General features: G+C 38.4%; 1 protein-coding gene across 1 annotated transcript; it reads left to right on the top strand.

Annotated features, from left to right (window-relative positions):
• Positions 1–17,068: 17,068 nt before the first annotated feature.
• On the top strand, positions 17,069–18,779 carry LOC107795848 (uncharacterized). The gene is made up of 3 exons (XM_016618551.2): positions 17,069–17,185; positions 17,531–17,756; positions 18,458–18,779. The coding sequence occupies exons 1-3, from the start codon at positions 17,129–17,131 to the stop codon at positions 18,640–18,642; spliced, it is 468 nt and encodes a 155-aa protein (XP_016474037.1). The 5' UTR covers positions 17,069–17,128; the 3' UTR covers positions 18,643–18,779.
• The last annotated feature ends 2,690 nt before the right edge of the window (positions 18,780–21,469 follow it).

Raw genomic sequence — 21,469 nt, 5'->3', positions numbered from 1 at the left:
ATATTATTGAATATATATATATTGTGAATTGTGATATTGGAAATCTCATATGCTTGAATTTCTGTTTTAATTAATTAATTGTTAAGAGAAATTGTTCTTCCTCCCAAATTTATCTTATAATAAATATACTCTCCTTCCGGAGGTACATAAGAAAATGTCCTCCTTTTTGTGGAGCGGGCCGAATGCCTCGGCAGGATAGATGCATCTATGGATCATGTCGCACGTACCTCAGCAGTGTACACGACACTCTGGATTGGGCCGTACGACCTCGGCAGAAATCATACTTAATAATAATAATAATTACACGATACTTGGATAGTTTATTGCGTCTTGTAAAGCTATTTGATAAATTAGAAATTTATTGAAATTGAATTGCAGCTTGTAAAACTATTTGATACATTGGAAATTTTATTGAAATTGAAGGATTTGATTAATAGATTGGAAATTGTTGCATTTGAAGGATTTTTATTATTTCTGCTAATTGAATAAAATTATTGTTAATTCTCTGAATCATGCTCATTTGAATAATTATAATTTATTTCATTTATTATTGTTGACCTTTAGTGAGTGTCAAAGTCGGCCATCTTGTCTCTACCACTTCGAGATTAGGCTTGATACTTACTGGGCACACGTTATTTACGTACTCATGCTACACTTGCTACACTTTTTGTGCAGGATCTGAAACAAATACTAGTGGAGGACCTATCATCGCACATCCTCGTTATCCAGGGGCGTAGTGGTGAGTTGCCTTTCTAAGCCGTCCTGCAGCTACCAGTGCCTCTTCTTGTATTTTTAATTCTGTTTATTTTTATTTCAGACAGTATTTGGAGTTTTGTATAATCTACTAGATGCTCATACACTTGTGACACCAGGTCTTGGCACACATATTGGTAGATTTTGGTGTCTTATTATTTTTCTTGGATTTAAATTTTATCGATATATGTTTAATTTATTTGTTGGCTTGCCTAGCTGTAGTGTTGGGAGCCATCACGACCTATATGTGAAATTGGGCTGTGACAACATGGTATCAGAGCACTAGATTCACGTAGGTCTCATAAGTTATGAGCAGACCTAATAGAGTCTTGCGGATCGGTACAGAGATATCTGTACTTATATTCGAGAGGCTATAGGGTGTTAGGAAACTACCTTTCTTCATGTTCCATCGTGGAATTGATGTAGAATACGCTCTAATAAGGTTCTAGACCAGGGAAGAGCTACTCCCCCAGTTGCTAGAGGCAGAGGCCGAGGCCGAGGGAGGGCTCCAGCCCATGGTAGAGGGCGAGGACGTCCCAGGACTATTCCAGTTATGCCATCAGTGGGTCCAGCAGAGAATCCCATTATTAAGGAGCAGGGTGAGGTGCCTGTGGCAGAGACAACTCCGGTGGATTTTACATCTGCACTGGGATTTTAGGATGTCATGGGTCGTATGCTACGGTTCATGGACAATATGACTCAAGCCGGTTTATTTTCGGCAGACCCCGCCATATCTCAGGCGGGCGGGGGAGCACAGACTCCGACCGCGCAGGCTCATGGACAGACAACTGCTGTATATCAGACCCAGGGTGCACTACCCGTGGGTGGAGCCCAGCCAGTGGCAGCAGCTACACCTGAGCCCAGGCCAACTGTAGCCGCCAATCCTCAGAAACTATTGGACAAATGGACTAGACTAGATCCTCCTGTCTTTAGGGGTGAGAGACATGAGGATCCCCAGGATTTCATTGATCGGTGCAAGGATAGACTGTACAACATGAGGATATTGGAGTCTCATAGGGTAGACTTTGCTACTTTTCAGCTAGAGGGCAGAGTCGGTAGATGGTGGTAGTCTTATGTTCGTGGTAGGCCAACAAATTCTCCTCCCATGACTTGGGATAGGTTTACCCGTATCTTCCTGGACATGTATATTCCACCCTCTCAGAGGGAAGAGTTGAGGTTTCAGTTTGAGCAGCTCCAGTAGGGTCAGATGTCAGTGACCTATTATGATACTCCCTACTGAGGTGGAGAGAGTGCGAAGGTTTGTTGCGGGTTTACATACTGGCATTCAGGCCACTATGGCTCGAGAGGTTGAGATGGGTACTTTTTATGAGCTAGTCGTAGAGATAGCCCGCAGGATTGATGGTGTACATCAGCGGAGCCGAAAGCAGGTTTTGAGAGATAAGCGGTTCAGGTATTTTGGAGAGTTCATAGGTGCTCCGTATGGGGGAAGAGGTTAGTTCGTGAGAGGGCAGTTCAGCAGGCCCCCATATACAGCACCACCACCTCCTCGAGGTGCTCTAGTGCGACCTTATCTCAGTGCTATACCAGAAAGTTCTTATTGCCCACCAGCTATTTAGGGTCCTCCCAGTGGGTATTCAGTTCCCCAGGGCCAGACTCTTAGTCAGCAGCCCATCGCACCGAAGAGTTGTTATGAGTGCGGGGATCCCAGTCACATACGGAGATTCTGCCCCAGGCTTCGGGGTAGACTAGTACAGCAGGGTCAGCAACCTATACTTACCGGACCAGTTGCTCCACCAGTAGTCCGACCACCAAGAGGTGGAGGACAGATAGGCAGAGGCCATCCAGTTGGCACTCCAGCTCGGTTCTATGCTTTTCCAGCCAAACCAGATGCAGAGGCCTCAGATGTCGTGATTACATGTATTATTTTTGTTTGCGGCAAAGATGCCTCAGTATTATTTGATCCAGGATCTACGTATTCATATATGTCATCTCTATTTTCTCCATTCCTAGGTGTTTCTCGTGAGTCCTTGAGTACTCCTGTTTATGTGTCCACTCATGTGGGCGATTCTGTTATTGTAAACCGGATCTACCGGTCATGTATTATTACATTCTGTGGTTATGAAACTAGAGCAGATCTCCTATTGCTTGAGATGATCGATTTTGAAATTATTCTGGGCATGGACTGGTTATCTCCATATCATGCTATTCTAGACTGTCATGCCAAGACTGTTACCTTGGATATTCCATCATTACCTAAGCTAGAGTGGAAGGGTTCGTCTGTTAATTCATTTAATCGAGTTATTTCTTTTATAAAGGCTCAACACATGGTTGAGAAGGGTTGTTTGGCTTATCTAGCCTATGTTCGGGATACTACTGCAGAGACTCCGGCTATTGATTCAGTGCCTGTAGTTCGGGAGTTCTCCGATGTATTTCCTTCAGATCTTCTAGGTATGCCACCTGATCGTGATATTGATTTTTGTATTGACTTGGCTCCAGATACCTAGCCTATATCTATCCCACTGTATCGCACGGCTCCGAAAGAATTGAAATAATTGAAAGAATATCTTGAAGAGTTACTGGCCAAAGGGTTCGTCAGACCAAGTTTATCGCCTTGGGGTGTACCGGTATTATTTGTGAAAAAGAAGGATGGAACAATGCGGATGTGTATTGATTATCGCCAATTGAACAAAGTCACTATTAAGAACAAGTACTCGTTGCCACGTATTGATGATCTATTTGACCAGCTGTAGGGTGCTAGGGTGTTCTCTAAGATCGACTTGAGGTCGGGGTACCATCAATTAAAGAATCGGGATTCGGATGTTCCGAAGACTGCTTTCCGGACTAGATATGGTCATTATGAGTTTCTGATGATGTCCTTCGGTTTAACTAATGCCCTGGCAACGTTTATGGATTTGATGAACAGGGTATTCAGGCCATATATTGATTCGTTTGTCATTGTCTTCATTGATGGCATCTTGATCTACTGGCGTAGTAAGGAGGAGCATGAGCAACATATGAGAGTGGTGCTTCATACACTGCGGGAACAAAAGCTATATGCTAAGTTCTCCAAATGTGAATTCTGGCTAGAATCTGTAGCATTTTTGGGGCATATTGTATCGGGCGAAGGTATTAAGGTTGATCCCAAAAGGATTGAGGCAGTTCAGAATTGGCATCGTCCCACTTCGGCGACTGAAATCAGAAGTTTTCTAGGTTTAGCAGGGTATTATCGTCGATTTGTAGAAGGGTTTTCATCTATTGTAACACCTTTGACCAAATTAACCCAGAAGGGTGCTCCGTTCCGATGGTCCGATGATTGTGAGGTGAGCTTTCAGAAGCTCAAGACAACATTGACTACAACACCAGTGTTAGTGTTGCCTTCCGGTTCAGGGATGTATACAGTGTATTGTGATGCTTCACGCATTGGTTTGGATTGTGTATTAATGCAGGAAGGGCGAGTTATTGCATATGCTTCATGTCAGTTGAAGCCCCACGAGATGAATTATTCGGTACATGATTTGGAATTAGCTGTGATTGTTCACGCTCTTAAGATTTGGACGCATTATCTTTATGGGGTGTCTTGTGAAGTTTACACTGATCATCGCAGTTTGCAGCATTTGGTCAAGCAGAGGGACCTAAATTTGAGGCAGCGTAGATGGCTGGAATTACTGAAAGATTATGATATTACTATCCTATATCATCCGGGCAAAGCAAATGTAGTTGCAGACGCCTTGAGTATAAAGGCGGAGAGTATGGGTAGTTTGGCTTTCATTTCAGCAGAGGAGAGACCATTAGCTTTGGATATTCAGTCCTTGGCCAACAGACTTGTGCGGCTGGATATTTTAGAGCCCAGCCGAGTTCTTGCATGTGTTGTAGCTCAGTCTTCACTATTTGAACAGATCAAGGCTTGCCAGTATGATGATCCACACTTTATGGTTCTTTGAGAAACGGTACTACGGGGTGGTGCCAAGGAAGTTACTATTTGAGCGGATGGTGTTCTATGACTCCAGGATCGTCTATGTGTTCCTAATGTGGATGGACTGAGGAAACAGATCCTAGAGGAAGCACACAGTTCTCGGTATTCTATTCATCTAGGTGCTACGAAGATGTATCATGACCTGGGGAAGCATTATTGGTGGCGACAAATGAAAAAGGACATAGTTGAGTATGTAGCTAGGTGTCTAAATTGCCAGTAAGTTAAATATGAGCACCAGAGGCCAGGTGGCCTACTTCAGCAGATGACTATACCAGAGTGGAAATGGGAATGCATCACTATGGACTTTGTAGTTGGGTTGCCGCGGACCTTGCGGAAGTTTGATGCAGTTTGGGTCATCTTCGACAGGTTGACCAAGTCGGCACATTTTATTCCTGTTGTGACTACGTATACTTCAGAGAGGTTGGCCCAAATGTATATTCAGGAGATAGTTCGGTTGCACGGTGTGCCAATTTCTATTATATCAGATAGAGGGCCTCAGTTTACTTTACATTTCTAGAGAGCAGTACATAGTGAATTGGGGACCTGCATAGAGCTCAGCACAGCCTTTCATCCGCAGACCGACGGGCAGTCATAGCGGACAATTCAGATGTTGGAGGATATGATCAGGGCATGTGTGATTGACTTTGGAGGTCAGTGGGATCGTTTCTTGCCTTTGGCCGAGTTTGCTTATAATAACAGTTACCAATCCAGTATCGAGATGGCTCTATTTGAGGCTTTATATGGTCGGCGATGTCGTTCGCCCATCGGGTGGTTCGAGCCCGGTGAGGCTAAGTTATATGGTACTAATTTGGTGAAGGATGCCTTGGAAAAGGTAAAGTTGATTCAGGAGCGACTTCATACAGCACAGTCCAGATAGAAGAGTTAAATGTATCAAAAAGTGCGTGATTTATCATTTATGGTAGGTGAAAAATTTTTCTTGAAAGTTTCGCCGATGAAGGGAATCATGAGATTTGGGAAAAAGGGAAAATTGAGCCCAAGGTTTATAGGCCCATTTTAGGTGTTGAGACGAGTTGGGGAGGTTGCTTATGAGCTTGCATTGCCTCCCAGTCTATCGGGAGTTCATCCGGGTTTCTATGTATCTATGCTCCGGAAGTATCATGCCGACCTATCACATGTATTAGACTTCAGCACAGTTCAACTAGATGATAGTTTGGGCTATGAAGAAGAACCAGTTGCCATTGTTGATAAACAGGTTCGCTAGTTGAGGTCCAAGAGAATTTTTGCAGTAAAAGTTCAGTGGAGGGGCCAACCAGTTGAGGAAGCGACTTGGAAGGCTGAGGAAGACATGCAGAGCAGATATCCATACTTATTCAGCACTCCAGGTACAATTCTAAACCCGTTCAAGGACGAACGTTTGTTTAAGAGGTGGAGAATATAATGACCCAACCGGTCATTTTGACTTTTAGAACCCCGTTTCCTAAAATAAAACTTCTCGTATGTGCTTTTAATGATTTATGACTTGCGAGGATGGTTGGTTCGGGATTTGGAAGTGTTTGGGTTGAAATCGGAACACTTGGCTCCTTAAGTTGGCTTTAAAAGGCCAAATTTGACTTCGGTCAACATTTTGAGAAAACGACCCCAGAATAAAATTTTGACGATTCCAATAGCTCCGTATGGTGATTTTGGACTTAGGAGCATGTTTAGAATTTTATTTGGAAGTCCGTAGTTAAATTAGACTTGAAATGGCTAAAACAAGAATTTAAGTTTGAAAGTTTGACCGAGGAGTTGACTTTTTGATATCGGGGTTGGAATCCAGTTTTGAAAATTTTCATAGCTCCTTATGTCATTTATGACTTGTGTGCAAAATTTGAGGTCAATCGGACTTGATTTGATAGGTTTCGACATCGGATGTAGAAGTAGAAAATTCTAAGTTTTATTAAGCTTGAATTGGAGCATAATTCGTGGTTTTAGCGTCGTTTTAGGTGATTTGAGGTTTCACATAAGTTCGTATGATGTTGTAGGACTTGTTGGTATATTTGGTTGAGGTCCCGAGGGCCTCGGGTGAGTTTCGGATGGTTAACGGATCAAAAGTTGGACTTAAAAAGCTGCTGTAATATTTCCTTCTGCTGGATATTCTAGGATGTGATCGAGCCCAAGATCGAGCCCAGATATCGAGCCCAGGGTCGACGGCCTGAGTCGAAGCCAGGGACAAGGCTCAGGATCGAAGCCACGATCGAAGGTCTAGCCCGAGAGCCATGATCGAAGTCAAGGCTCGAGGGCCATGATCGAGACCCAAGATCGAGGGTCACAATCGAAGGCACGAGCTCGATGCCATGATAGAGGCCATGACCGAGTCCCAGGCTCGAGGCCATGATCGAGGCCATGACCGAAGCCCAGGCTCGAGGGCCACGATCGAAGCCACGATCGAGGCCCAATTCAGAAGGCTGCCTCGGCAGATTTATAAAAGAGGGCATTTGTCCCATTTGCCATTTTTGACGAACTTCAGCTTGAGCAGAAGCGACTTTTGACAGATTTTCAAGGGAAAGACATTGGGGTAAGTGATTCTAACTCGGATTTGGTCTACATACACAAATATATCATTGTTTTCACCATCTAATTAGTGTTTTGAGATTGAAATTTGGGAAATTTTTAGAAATCTCATAAAAACGAATTTTTGAGATTTCGGTATCGATTCAGAGTCGGATTTGAGTGAAACTGGTATGGTTGGACTTATAATTGAATGGGTTGTCGGATTTCGTAATTTTTGCCGGATTTCGATACGTGGCCCCCACAGACGATGTTTTAATAAATTTCGGGATTTTATTGAAAATGTAGTATTTTCTTATAGAATTGATTCCTATAAATTTTAATGATTGTATCGAATTATTTTTGGTTAGATTCGAGCCAATCGAAGTTGGATAATTGACGAAAAGGCCTACTAGTGGATTAAATTGGAGCAAGACGAGGTAAGTCTCTTGTCTAATCTTGTGAGGGAGAAATTACCCCATAGGGGATTAAGTTAAATAATTGTTGCTAATTATGGGGGCTACGTACGCACGAGGTGACGAGAGTCCGTGTGTAGATACTATTAATGCTAAAGTCCGGGTAGTTTAAAACTCAAAGTATGAATTACTTTGTAAATTATATTCTTTGTTTAATTAATATTATTTGATATATATATATATATATATATATATATATATATATATATATATATATATATATATATATATATATATATATATATATACTAACTATATATATATTGTGAATTATTAGATAAAAATACTAAAGGATGGAAATCTCATATGCTTGAATTTCTGTTTAAAATAATTAATTGTTAAGAGAGATTGTTCTTCCTTCCGAATTTGTCTTATAATAAATATACTCTCTATCTGGAGGTACATAAGAAAATGTCCTCCTTTCTTGTGGAGCGGGCCGAACACCTCGGTATGATAGATGCATCTATGGATCGTGCCGCACGTCCCTCGGCAGTGTACACGACACTCTGGATCGGGTCGTACGACCTTGGTAGAATTCGTGCTTAATAATAATAATAATTACACGATACTTGGACAGTTTATTGCAGCTTGTAAAGCTATTTGATAAATTAAAAATTTATTGAAATTGAATTGCAGCTTGTAAAGCAATTTGATAAATTGGAAATTTTATTGAAATTGAAGGATTTAATTAATAGATTGGAAATTATTGCAATTGAAGGATTTTTATTATTTCTACTAATTGAATAAAATTATTATTAACTCTGTGAATCATGCTCATTTGAATAATTATAATTTATTCCATTTATTATTGTTGACTCTTAGTGAGTGTCAAAGTCGGCCATCTCGTCTCTACCACTTCGAGATTAGGCTTGATACTTACTGGGTACACGTTGTTTACGTACTCATGCTACACTTGCTGCACTTTTTGTGCAGGATCTGAGACAAATACCGAAGTGGACGAGCTTCTAGAGTAATACATACAAGGGTCTGAAATAAATACAAAGCTGTTTGAATGAAAATACACAGGTAAATAAAAATAAAGACGGAGACTTCAGGAGCTGTGGTCGCTGAGCAGCTGTACCTCAAGTCTCCGCAGACTGTCCAATCCGAGCTCTCTAGTAGCCGCCTCTGGGACCAACTCCAAAATATGCACAGTGTGCATAGTGTAGTATCAGTACAACCGACCCCAGGTACTGGTAAGTACCGAGCCTAACCTCGACGAAATAGTGACGATACTAAAGCGGGTCACCTACACTACAACCTGAACGCAGTATATAATAATGACAGAAAATGGGAATACTGAACAGAATTAAACAGCCAACTAAAAATAATAACCACAGCCTTAAGAATAAACCGGTGTCGTCCAGAATTACCAATCTTTAATAATTCAGATACAAATATCGGAAAAATCAACACAGCTCAAGAAATGGAAATATATAGGCTGTTGCGGCGCGCAACCCGATCCCACAAGACAACACAAAATCCTCATTTATTTCACCGTAATGATATCAACAACAATAAATAATATATATATATATATATATATATATATATATATATATATATATATATATATATATATATATATATATATATATATGTGTGTGTGTGTGTGTGTGTGTGTGTGTGTGTGTGTGTGTGTGTGGCGCGCAACCCGATCCCACCATATGTCAATATCAGTATCATAATTCACCCTTATTTCACCATGTCAATCCACCCTTATTCCACCTGTTGCGGCGTGCAATCCGATCCTACCGTATAGTACAAATTCACCCTTATTCCATTACATCAATCTACCCTTATTACACCTGTTGCTGCGTGCAACTCGATCCTACCGTATAGTACAAATTCACCCTTATTCTACCACATCAATCCACCCTTATTACACCTGTTGCGGCGTGCAACCCGATCCCACCATATCAGTACCATGTACTCAATGTACAGTAAAATCAACAGTTCAAACCAAAATAACCTTTACGATCAACAAATACCAAACTGAACCAAATGGAAACCTCGTACAATATAGAAAATCTACACGAGTAGTACTACACAGTGAGACCAATCCAGTAATTGACAATTAGAAGTTGCAAGTAAGTCAATTTAAGCAAATAGCAGGGAATCATGAAACTTTGGAAGAACTAACGTCGTGAACAAGAGAAGATATTGAATAACAAGTAGCAATTAAGCATGAAAAGCATTTAGAGCATATAACAGTTAAGACAGGAAAGGAAATAATTAAGGAAACGCGGTAAATCAGGGAAAACAGATAATTCGGCGGCGTATAAGCACTCGTTACCTCGCATATATGCCGCTCACATGGGAATCACATAGCACATAGTCCGAGGGTTCCTAATTCCCTCAAGTCAAGGTTAGACACAACACTTACCTCGCTCCAAAGACCACTCAAAGCTCAACCACAACTTTGCCTTTCAAACAAGCCTCCGAACCAATAATATCTAGCAAATTACCAACCAAACGATTCAAAATAAGCCTTAGGAATCACCCACGATTGCAAAAGATTCAATTTAAGTCATTATTGAAAAAGTCAACAAAAGTCGACACCCGAGCTCGCTTGATCCAAACCCGAAATTTGGACCAACACCTGATTATCCATTCACCTCCGAGCCTGATTATGTAATTTGTTTTGGAATTCGACCTCAATTTGAGGTCTAAATCCCTATTTTTCAAAAATTCCTAATTCTACCAAAAGGGTACCCCTAGCCAATTTCCACCATGAAAACTCTAGATTTTAGGTTAAAATCTTACGAAAAGTAGTTAAAGATTGAAAGAAACTAGATTAGAACCACTTATCAATATTTTGGGGAAGAAAAGTTCTTTGAAAAATCGCCTCTAGGGTTCTTGAGTTTGAAAATTTGAAGAATGAACCAAAAATCCCGTCTAAGTCAAGTTTTGGGCGCCATCACGACCTATAGGTGAAATTGGGTCGTGACACGACGGAACTTCATTCCTGAGTCATCTTCACATAATTCCGACTACGGTCAAAACCCTAAGACTTAAGCTTTTATTTTAGGGACTAAGTGTCCCAAATCACTCTGAAACCAAAAATATGACCTCCCGGCAAGTCACATAAGCAGAAACAGATACGGGAAAAATAATAAATAGGGGATCGGGGCTAATACACTCAAAACGACCGGCTGGGTTGTTACATCACTTAAACTCATTAGTTATCCATTTGGTAATGATGAATGATGATACTGAACTGGTGATTAAAAAGCGAGTAAATATCATATTACAGATAAAGCGCAAATAATTTATTGAATTTAAGTTATTGAAAGTTGTACAAATATAAAACAGTGTCAAATATTTTAAAATATTATATTTTCAAAGAAAGAATTATCATATAAATTGAGATGGATGGATTTATATCTCCATTCAGTATAACCTTGTCACGATCCGGAATTCCCACCGTCGGTACCGTGATGGCACCTAACATTTCACTTACTAGGCAAGCCAACGTTAGAATACTTTATCTTTTTTAACAATTTAAATTTAATTAATGAAGAAGAACTGATTTAACTACAATAATCCAAATATAAATGTGGAAGCTAAAACAGTAAAAATATCTGCTAGAAATCCCTGAACCCGGTGTCACAAGTGCACGAGCTTCTAGAGTAATACATACAAGGGTCTGAAATAAATACAAAGCGGTCTGATTGAAAATACACAGCTAAATAAAAATAAAGACGGGGACTTCAGGAGCTGCGGTCGCTGAGCAGCTGTACCTCAAGTCTCCGCAGACTGTCCAATCCACCCTTATTCCACCTGTTGCGGCGTGCAATCCGATCCTACCGTATAGTACAAATCCACCCTTATTCCACCACATCAATCTACCCTTATTACACCTGTTGCGGCGTGCAACTCGATCCCACCGTATAGTACAAATTCTCCCTTATTCTACCACATCAATCCACCTTTATTACACCTGCTGCAACGTGCACCCCGATCCTACCATATCAGTACCATGTACTCAATGCACAGTCAAATCAACAATTCAGACCACAATAATCTTTACGATCAACAAATACCAAACTGAACCAAATGGAAACCTCGTACAATATAGAAAATCTACACGAGTAGTACTACACAGCGAGACCAATCCAGTAATTGACAATTAGAAGGTGCAAGTAAGTCAATTTAAGCAAATAGCAGGGAATCATGAAACTATGGAAGAACTAACGTCGTGAACAAGAGAAGATATTGAATAACAAGTAGCAATTAAGCATGAAAAGCATTTAGAGCATATAACAGTTAAGACAGGAAAGGAAATAATTAAGGAAACGCGGTAAATCAGAGAAAACAGATAATTCGGCTGCGTATAACCACTCGTCACCTCGCATATACGCCGCTCACATGGGAATCACATAGCACATAGTCCGAGGGTTCCTAATTCCCTCAAGTCAAGGTTAGACTCAACACTTACCTCGCTCCAAAGACCACTCAAAGCTCAACCACAACTTTGCCTTTCAAACAAGCCTCCGAACCAACAATATCTAGCAAATTACCAACCAAACGATTCAAAATAAGCCTTAGGAATCACCCACGATTGCAAAAGATTCAATTTAAGTCATTATTGAAAAAGTCAACATCCAAACCCGAAATTTGGACCAACACCCGATTATCCATTTACCTCCGAGCCCAATTATGTAATTTATTTTGGAATTCGACCTCAATTTGAGGTCTAAATCCCTATTTTTCAAAAATCCCTAATTCTACCAACACCCCCCTCCCCTCCCCTCCCCAATTTCCACCATGAAAACTCTAGATTTTAGGTTGAAATCTTACGAAAAGTAGTTAAAGATTGAAAGAAACTAGTTTAGAACCACTTACCAATGTTTTGGGGAAGAAAAGTTCTTTGAAAAATCGCCTCTAGGGTTCTTGAGTTTGAAAATTTGAAGAATGAACCAAAAATCCCGTCTAAGTCAAGTTTTGATCAGTTGCAGGTGTCCCATTTGCGACCTAGGGTTTGCAAATGCAAGCCCCCCAAATGCGAAGAACCTATCGCAAATGCGAAGGTCTCCTCATTCCTGCTTTCTTCGCAAATGCGAAGAATAGTTCGCAAATGCGACCCCATGATCGCAAATGCGAAGAATTTCCCCTCCCAGTCCCCATCGCAAATGCGAACTTTGTATCGCAAATGCGAACATAAGGTGGCCCAACTACTCTTCGCATTTGCGATGAGTAGCTCGCAAATGCGAACCCCTCAGAGGTCGCAAATGCGATACCAGAGGCATGCACCGGAACTGGAAATACCACCAATGTTCTAAGTCCTATTTTCACTCCGTAGCCTATCCGAAACTCACCCTCGCCCTCGGGGCTCTAAACCAAAAGTGCACACAAGTCTAAAAACATCATACGAACTTGCTCGCACGATCAAATCGCCAAAATAACACCTAGAACTACGAATTGAACACCAAATCAAGTGAAATTTTCAAGAAAACTTTGAAACTTCTATTTTCACAACCGGACGTCCGAATCACGTCAAACCAACTCCGTTTTTCATCACAGACAAGTCACAAATATGGTATTGGATCTATACCGGGTTCCGAAATCAAAATACAGACCCTTTATCCAAAAAGTCAAACTTTGGTTAAACATTTCAAATTCATTAAGCCTTTAACTTTCAAATTTCGACAAAGTCCGATATCTTGGGTTAGGGACTTCCGAATTTTATTCCGGGCATACGCCCAAATCCCAAATTACGATACGGACCCACCAGGATCGTCAAAACACGAATCCGGGTCTGTTTGCTCAAAACGTTGACCAAAATCAACTCAAATGGTTTTCAAAATAAAATTTTATATTTTTTACAGTTTTCAACATAAAAGCTTTCCGGAAACACGTCCGGACTGTGCACGTAAATCGAGGAAGGTTAAAACATGATTTTTAAGGCTTCAGATCACAAAATTAAATTTTAAAACATGAGATAATCTATCAGGTTATCACAAACCTCCCTTTGACTCTCCTTAGAGACTAGAAAGAGAAACAAATATAGATTTAAAATTTTGAAGCAGGCAGTAGTAACATGGGTTTGGAAATTCTTTCAATTAATTATTTTGAATCAGAGAAGTTGCACTTTGCTTTAAAAAAATTGAGCATCCAAAGAAAACATATCTACTCTGGTAGTTAGATTCACTGTAATTCAAAATGGTTGAATCAATGCAGCTGCTGAATACTGACTAGTCGGTCCTGTCACCTGTGAGTATTTTGACTAAAATTGAATAAGCACGTGATTTCACATGTCAAGAAAGGACAAAAACGTATCTTAGTGTCGTGGAACTTATATCTTAATTTAATCACCCTAAATAAATCTTAGTAGGCGTTTGGACAAAACAAATATGATAGATTTGAAAGAAAAATTAAAGTTAAGCTGAAAAAAAGTATTTGAAAATTAAAATTATGCTTGGATATATATTTTATTTCAAAAAATATTATAGTCTTTTTAGAGTAAAATATATTTTAGTTGAAAAAGAGAAGAAATACTTTTTTAAGCTCCCGTTTGTACATAGATCTTTTTTTACCTTTTTTCAAAATAAAAATTTAAAGATATTGTTTGTTCATGAAATTTGATTAGTTTTTGAAAGATTTTGAACACAAATTTTGAAGTTCCAAAATCTGGTTTGGGTTAGTTTTTGGGTGAAAATCTATCTTCACAAAAATTCAACTTTTTTTTTCAAATAAATTATGTCCAAATACAACTTTAACTTCCAATAATTATTTTTCAACACAACTTCAAAACTCTTTTTCTCAAGTTTTAACTAAATTTATGTTCAAACGCTAGCGCAGTTTGAATCTTATCTTCAAATGTTTTTGAAACTCATTAAAAAATTCAATCAAATTTATAACCAAACAATATTTTCAAGATGAGTTTCGAAAAAAATAATATGGACAAACGGCTCCTAATCTAATAACACCAGCTTTTGGTCCTGATGAAACTTTCTCCGCAACCAATACTTATACCAAGCTAATGCAACACATATTTTTTTTTTTATACATTTACTATTTAATCATGGTTAAGTGATATGTATCTCAACTTTAATTTTGAATTGCAAATGTTAAAACGCTTGGTTTACTGTAAACACCTCCCTAATTAAAATATGTATTCTCATTTAAATTTTTAACTGCTAAACCTTAATTGCTTGGTTTGATGTAAACACCTCTCACAAAGATAATCAGATTGTAAATTAGTGCCAATAAGTGTCATGGAAATTATATGTATTTATACTAATGGCATAACATTAATACAAAAGAGTGATAGATGCAATGACAGTTAAAAATAATAATCACTCTTATGTATTAAGGTTATGGCATTAGTAGAAATACATATATTTTCAAGGGCTGGAAAATCTAATTAGCAATTGTAAGTAATGCATTCTTGGATGACACAAAATGCAAGCATGCACTAAGGCCTCATCTCAAAGAGTGGAAATGAAATGCTTAGAGAAATCCACCACCCTAGATCCACGCACATACAAGTTGTAATAATAGATTGATACTTATTAAATAAAATTTTGCATAAGTCACTGATTTTAAACTTGGGAGATCAAGCATTATAATTTGAATTATTCACTAATATGAACCCAAGAATGGGAATACTCATAAGAACAAAGAAAAACAAGTGCTTTGGAAGGCGTAAAACGTACTACTCCCTCCATTTCAAATTAGACCAGATATTTTTTTTTTCAGTTTGTTTTAAAATAAATAACATATTTATAAATTTAAAAATAATTTAATTTTAAAATATTCATCTTACCCTTAATAAATTTTTTTTATAATTATAAAAATATCATGACGCCATATAATTTTTATCCCTTAAGTTTTTAAGACCGTAAATTTTAAAAATCTTTTTTATTTTATTAAATTTCATGACGAATTAAATTATCCGATCTAAATTGAAACAAGAAGTATCTAATTTTGAAACTACAAGACCTCGTGCACATCCAAATAAACAACTGAAGCACACACACTGATGTGAAATAGATACTTATAGTATTAGTTTATGAGCCCTGTGGCATGGGAATGTGTGTGGGAAACACCCACTTAGATTTAGCGTATCTACCAATTCATCACTGTCTCACCCATACCATCTTTGATCCTAACTGGACCGGCACCGCCAGCCTTGCACTAATACAGAAGCTTTAGAGAATTTTGAATGAATACCTATTTCTACTTGCTTTCGGATGCATGCGAGCGCACATTCAGATATAATATATGGTTCGATCAGAGGCAGTTGGAACTTGCAACACCGAGCATAAATATACAAGTAAAAATCGATAAAATTTTAACTAATTTAAATTTAAACCCATAACTTAAATTTTAAATCCGTGTCTCGGGATTTAACAAGAAAATTAGAAGTGAATAAAGAAAACCAATAAATCACACCAAATCGATTATTCGAGTCAAACCGAAAAACAAATCCGACTATGATTTGATTTTGGATTGGAAAAAAAAACTTGATCATAATTGGTGTGATTTGATTTTAACTAAAAAAGTCAAACTGAAACCAAACCACAACTCGATAGTATATTTATATAATTTTTTAATATATTTTATGCATATAAATATTTATATATATATTTTTAAAATTTTTACACTTTTATCTTTTAACATATTATTTCATGTTTGGACTTAGTATTCTTGAATAGTAAATAAATTTTATACTCCATAAATGTAGTAACTCAAACAAATTTCAAATCAATACTAATGCTAACAAAAGAAATTCAATTCAACACTAGGAATGATGACACTGTTGGATATCTATTTTTTAGTTTTACATTGGTTTATAATAAAAATGCATAACTTAGTTTATCTTTTTCTTTAGTACTTAGTTATGTAATTAATAGTACTTATTAGTTATACTTATTTTAGCATGACTTATATAATATTTTTAGATTATGTTAATTTTTATTATGGCTTATTAATTAGCAATATTTGATTTATGCAACTTTATTATTCTTTTTATTGTATATTTTAATATAATGCTATGACTTATCTCATACTCTTGTATTATTTTCTTGAAAAATATATTATATAGTTGTAATAATCTTACTAGGACTAAAGAAATATTTGCAGCACAAGTTACATATTTTGTGTGAAAACTTTACTGGAAAAAACCCGACCTGAATATCCGAAAAACCCGAAAAACTCGAGATTGAAAAATACGAAAAACCCGAGATTGAAAAATCAAACTTTATTGGTTCAGTTTAGTTTATAGATTTAAAAACCCTACACTATTGATTTGGTTTGATAATTAAAAAATCTGAACCAACCCGATCTATGTACACCGCCCGAAGAAAATAATGGATTCTATCACACCCGGAAATTCATAGCTTCTCCTTGTGTACGCTCCACGTCCTATATATACCTAATCTTTTTGTCATAAATCTTTCATCATCTAGTTTCTGAGTTGTGCTCTCTTCCAGCTACTACCATTCTTGCCCTCCAGCTACTTGCTTTCACTATGGCTTTCAAGCCTATGCCACTTCTCTTTGCCGTTTTGCTTCTCATCACTTCTAGCGTATGTCTATCATCAACACTTCATTTCTATAACTACAAAAGATACCTAGTTTACTATGCTTAGATCCATAAGATTAAATAGAACCTAATATATGAACTCTAGAGTCGTATCGTACATTTTCCATTATATTGCTAAGCATGACTGAGCATTTACATTATTCGCCATAAAAGACTTTTGTTCTTAAATTCATGCTCATGATTAACACATTTTAACTAGGGACTAGGGTAAACTACTTACATTTATGAAGAGTACAAAGATTCTTTTATATGTACCCAAACATAAAGCATACGTAGTTCACAAAAGTGACGTGTTAGTTCATGAACCTTTTATTCCTTTTGGTTGCAGAACGGAGATAGCAACACTGCCCCTGGTGCTTTCCCTCATGGTAAGATATCAAGCCCCCCACCACCACCAGTCAATGCATCCACTCCATACCCACCCACCCAGGTCACCCTTCCTCCTCCTCCACCGCCACCTCCAGTCAAGCTACCACCATCCCCATCTCCGGCGGTCAAGCCTCCACCACCACCAGTCCCTACTCCCCCCGTTTCACCACCAAAGAACACAGCAGGTATAACGCATTTATATAAGAGTTCAAGTCCTATCTTTACTTTGTTTCCGACATTTGTCCCCTGTTTTCTTATGTCTAGTATTTAAACAAATTTGACTTTCTTTGTATTTGTAATAGAAAACTATTTATACGATATCTTATGCATTGAAATCGCGCAATAGAAACATAGTCACACTATATATCTCCATTAAAAGAAAGAATAGTAAAAGAAAAAGGATCGGAATCTAGACGTTGAATCACAATTGTTTTGAACCGTATGCATCAAAAGATGCTTGTACGGTTCCTAAGAATATAATCAAACGGCTTTATTATAATTTTAGGCCAAAAGGTTGATAATGAGATCTGCAATCTTATTGGTCTTATAGTATATTTCAATATCGAGAATGAGATAAAAGATGTTTATCAACTAGCTAGGTGAGAAATAAGCATGGGGTCGAACTCTTATTTCGTCTAGAACAATTTTTATTAGCAGTAGCGAAGAAGGGAACTCCACATAAGTCACACACAATGATAACTAGTGACCTGATACAGTGGTAACTAGCCTAAGTCACTTGTAAGGTAATTATAAGAAAATCTCTATAATAAACATTAACGGGTAACCTGATACAATGATAACTAACTTAAATTCTTTCTATAATTAATCTTCAAGTGATCTCTGGAATGTCCTTCGGTAACAAGTTTTTCTATTTATGTATGTGCAGACTGCGTTCCCCTATGCCAGGTGAGGTGCAAGTTGCATTCGAGGCAGAATGTATGCCTAAGAGCATGCGCTACTTGTTGTTTAAGATGCAAATGTGTTCCGCCAGGCCAATATGGGAACCTAGAGAAATGTGGCAAATGTTATGCTAATATGACCACCCGCGGAGGCAGGCGCAAGTGCCCATGAATATAGAGATTGAAGCTCTAAGATGGATTATATAGGAACTGTTGCATGACTTTGCATATGTGAACTGTAATAGCTGACTAGCACCAGTTATAATTTTCAGAAGAGATTTTGATAAATAAATGCCCTACTTGACACAATGACTAAGCTGGCTCATTTTCATTCCATGTCATCCCTTTGCTTCAGTAGTTAACACTAATGTATTATGAGATGACACTAAAAAAAAAACTGGCAAAAAGCGTCCATCAAAACCGAATCGGTCGGAATCGAATAAAAACCGACCGGTTTCAATTCATCGAAAAAAGAATGGTCGCAATAGAGGTGCGACCGCCATCGGTCGGTATTTGTCAACGCAGTTTGACCAAATTATCTGACACTAAATAACCATACCGACCGACTTCGATCGGTATTTTTGAAAATATTTTAAAATTATTTTTAAATTAGCGACCGACGTCGGTCGGAATTTTAATTATTATTTTTTAAAAATTGTTCAATTCCGACCGATTTCGTTCGAATGATTAAAATATTTAAAATGTAAAATTAAAAATTCTGACCGCAGTCGGTCGGAATTGTTAAAATATTTAATATTTAAAGTGAAAAATTCCGACCGAAGTCGGTCGGTAACTTTGAATTTCTGGGAAATTCAAATGACAGTTCCGACCGACTTCGGTCGGTAGGCGGTCGGTTTTATGGGTATTTATTTGGCAGAATACAGTTGTTTTATAGCTGCACCACCTACCAATAACCAATCACCTATAATGGCAGCATTACATTGCTGCCATTCAACCAATATCAACAACAATAACAAAAATAACAACAACAATAACAACTATCAAAACTATATTATTAACAAAATGTCATCTCCATTTCCACTAAACTATATTAACAAAATATCATATCCAACAACAAAACATTTCATAAGTTAAACGTTCAAACACCATTCAATGAGTGTTTTGTATTGCATCACCTCCATCTTCACTACTAGAAGCTTCATCGTCGGCATGGCTCGAAGGATCACGACGAGAAGGATTAGCATCTGGGAAAGGCTCACGAGACCGCGGAATGGGGAAAGCACCACTAGCAAGAAGATTGGCCAGCTTACCTTGGAGGAGATTAAATTGTTGGTCCCTCTTTTCTAGCTGAACTTGAAGGGTATCAAATTGTCTATCTCTCTTTTGTTCTCTAGCCTTTGTCTCTTCAAGCTCTACTGTTAACTTTGCGATCTTCTTCTCTATAGACGAGATAGTCGACCTATCAATTGCCTCGCCTTGGGCGGAAGTCCCTATACCTTGCAATCCAGCCCTATAACGCCGAAATGATCTCTCTGGAAGGCCGTATGCTATCCCCTTTTTAGGACCACCGACAACATCCAACCATATCTTCTGCGCTTCTTCGTCTAAAACGGGTGGTCGCTCGCGTTGCTCATTCGGTGGCAAGCTCTGAGTGTACTCCTCCACATTAATCTTGTAGCGACCCTTTATTTAGAATGATTAAAATTATTAACTATATAATATTATAAACATTAATTTCAAGTTATAGTAGTTATGAAACTTACATATGTAGTCTTCGCCCGGTCCTCGACCCATCTAGTTGGATATGTCGGTGTCTTCTTCTTCCGGATGTGAGTCTCCATGAAGAACTCATCATGAGTCATCTTCCTCCCATATTTTTTTTCCTACAAATATAATAAAACATGTTAACTAAATTAAAATATATAAATATAGTTTGATATATATAGAATTAAATATTTTAAGGAATTACTAGTAGTCTTATCGCAGTCCCCATGCTCCTTGCACCCACACAATGCAATGACCCTTTTCAGATGCTCAAGCCTTCTTTCCCTGTTCACTCTTCTTCTCGAACTTATCAGTGGTCCACTGCCTCAGTAGATCCTCCCATATGTTCGGTATAACCCATGAAGGCTTCTTGGTCTTCTTCTGAGTACAATAGAAGGAATCAAATAGTTTCTTACGACATTTGGACTCAAAATTTGCAAGAATGGCACTGTTATGCCGGTCCTCCCAGGCACACTTAGTCTGCAAATGAAGTGTGTAACGTTAAATGAAAATATTGATAATAAAGTATTTAAATTAAAAAGAATTGTATTAAAACCTTAAATTGGTTGAAAATTTGCTCCACGAGCTCCGATGAAAATTCACTCCAAGTCACATAGGGTGCATCATACAACCGGCCAAGAGCTTCAGTGATTATCTTTGTAGTCCAATGATTAGGTATGAACCTGCAACATAGCAGTTACATTAAATATACAAGACTAACTATTATAATTCAGCAAAAACAAAGAAGTAATAAATAAATCTTACCCATTGCCCTCAGGCCTGATGATCATCCTATGATAACGATCATACCGCACTTCCTCTGGATCATCTTTCTCCGATGAATCTCAAGCGTGCACAGAAGGTGAGGCATCTGGCTCAGCGCTACTATCCCGAAGGCGAAGTCTAGAAATGCTAGGAGACGAACTCCATGGAGAGGGAGACTGGGTCGCTGATGAAGATGGTTGTGATCCACACCCCTGCTGTGATCTAAGAACCCTGCTGCGATCTAGACCCTTGCTGCGATCCGGGTGACTGAAATCTAGATGGATGTGATCCAGCTGGTGATGAAGCAAATGGAGCAGATGACGGGCGTATCACCACATGGCCCTGTGACTGGTGACTCGATGGACCAATGTAACTATATGCAGGATCATGTGGAGGAAGCGGGGTATAGCCCTGTGGTGGAGAATGGTAAGAATACTGCTGGGAGGGCGAATAGTAGGTAGTCTGATGAGTAGATGGATGTAGTGGAAAATATGTGTGCCTAGAAGATT

The sequence above is a fragment of the Nicotiana tabacum genome, chromosome 14 (assembly GCF_000715075.1).
Source record: "Nicotiana tabacum cultivar K326 chromosome 14, ASM71507v2, whole genome shotgun sequence".
Lineage (NCBI taxonomy): Eukaryota > Viridiplantae > Streptophyta > Magnoliopsida > Solanales > Solanaceae > Nicotiana > Nicotiana tabacum.
This window is presented reverse-complemented; position numbering and strand designations above follow the sequence as displayed.

Bases quoted from the DNA above. Each gene is read 5' to 3' on its own strand.
- LOC107795848 (XM_016618551.2), top strand. From the start codon at position 17,129: ATGGCTTTCAAGCCTATGCCACTTCTCTTTGCCGTTTTGCTTCTCATC. The intron at 17,186-17,530 runs GTATGTCTATCA...TTTTGGTTGCAG, and splicing joins TGCTTCTCATCACTTCTAGC to AACGGAGATAGCAACACTGC. The intron at 17,757-18,457 runs GTATAACGCATT...ATGTATGTGCAG, and splicing joins ACCACCAAAGAACACAGCAG to ACTGCGTTCCCCTATGCCAG.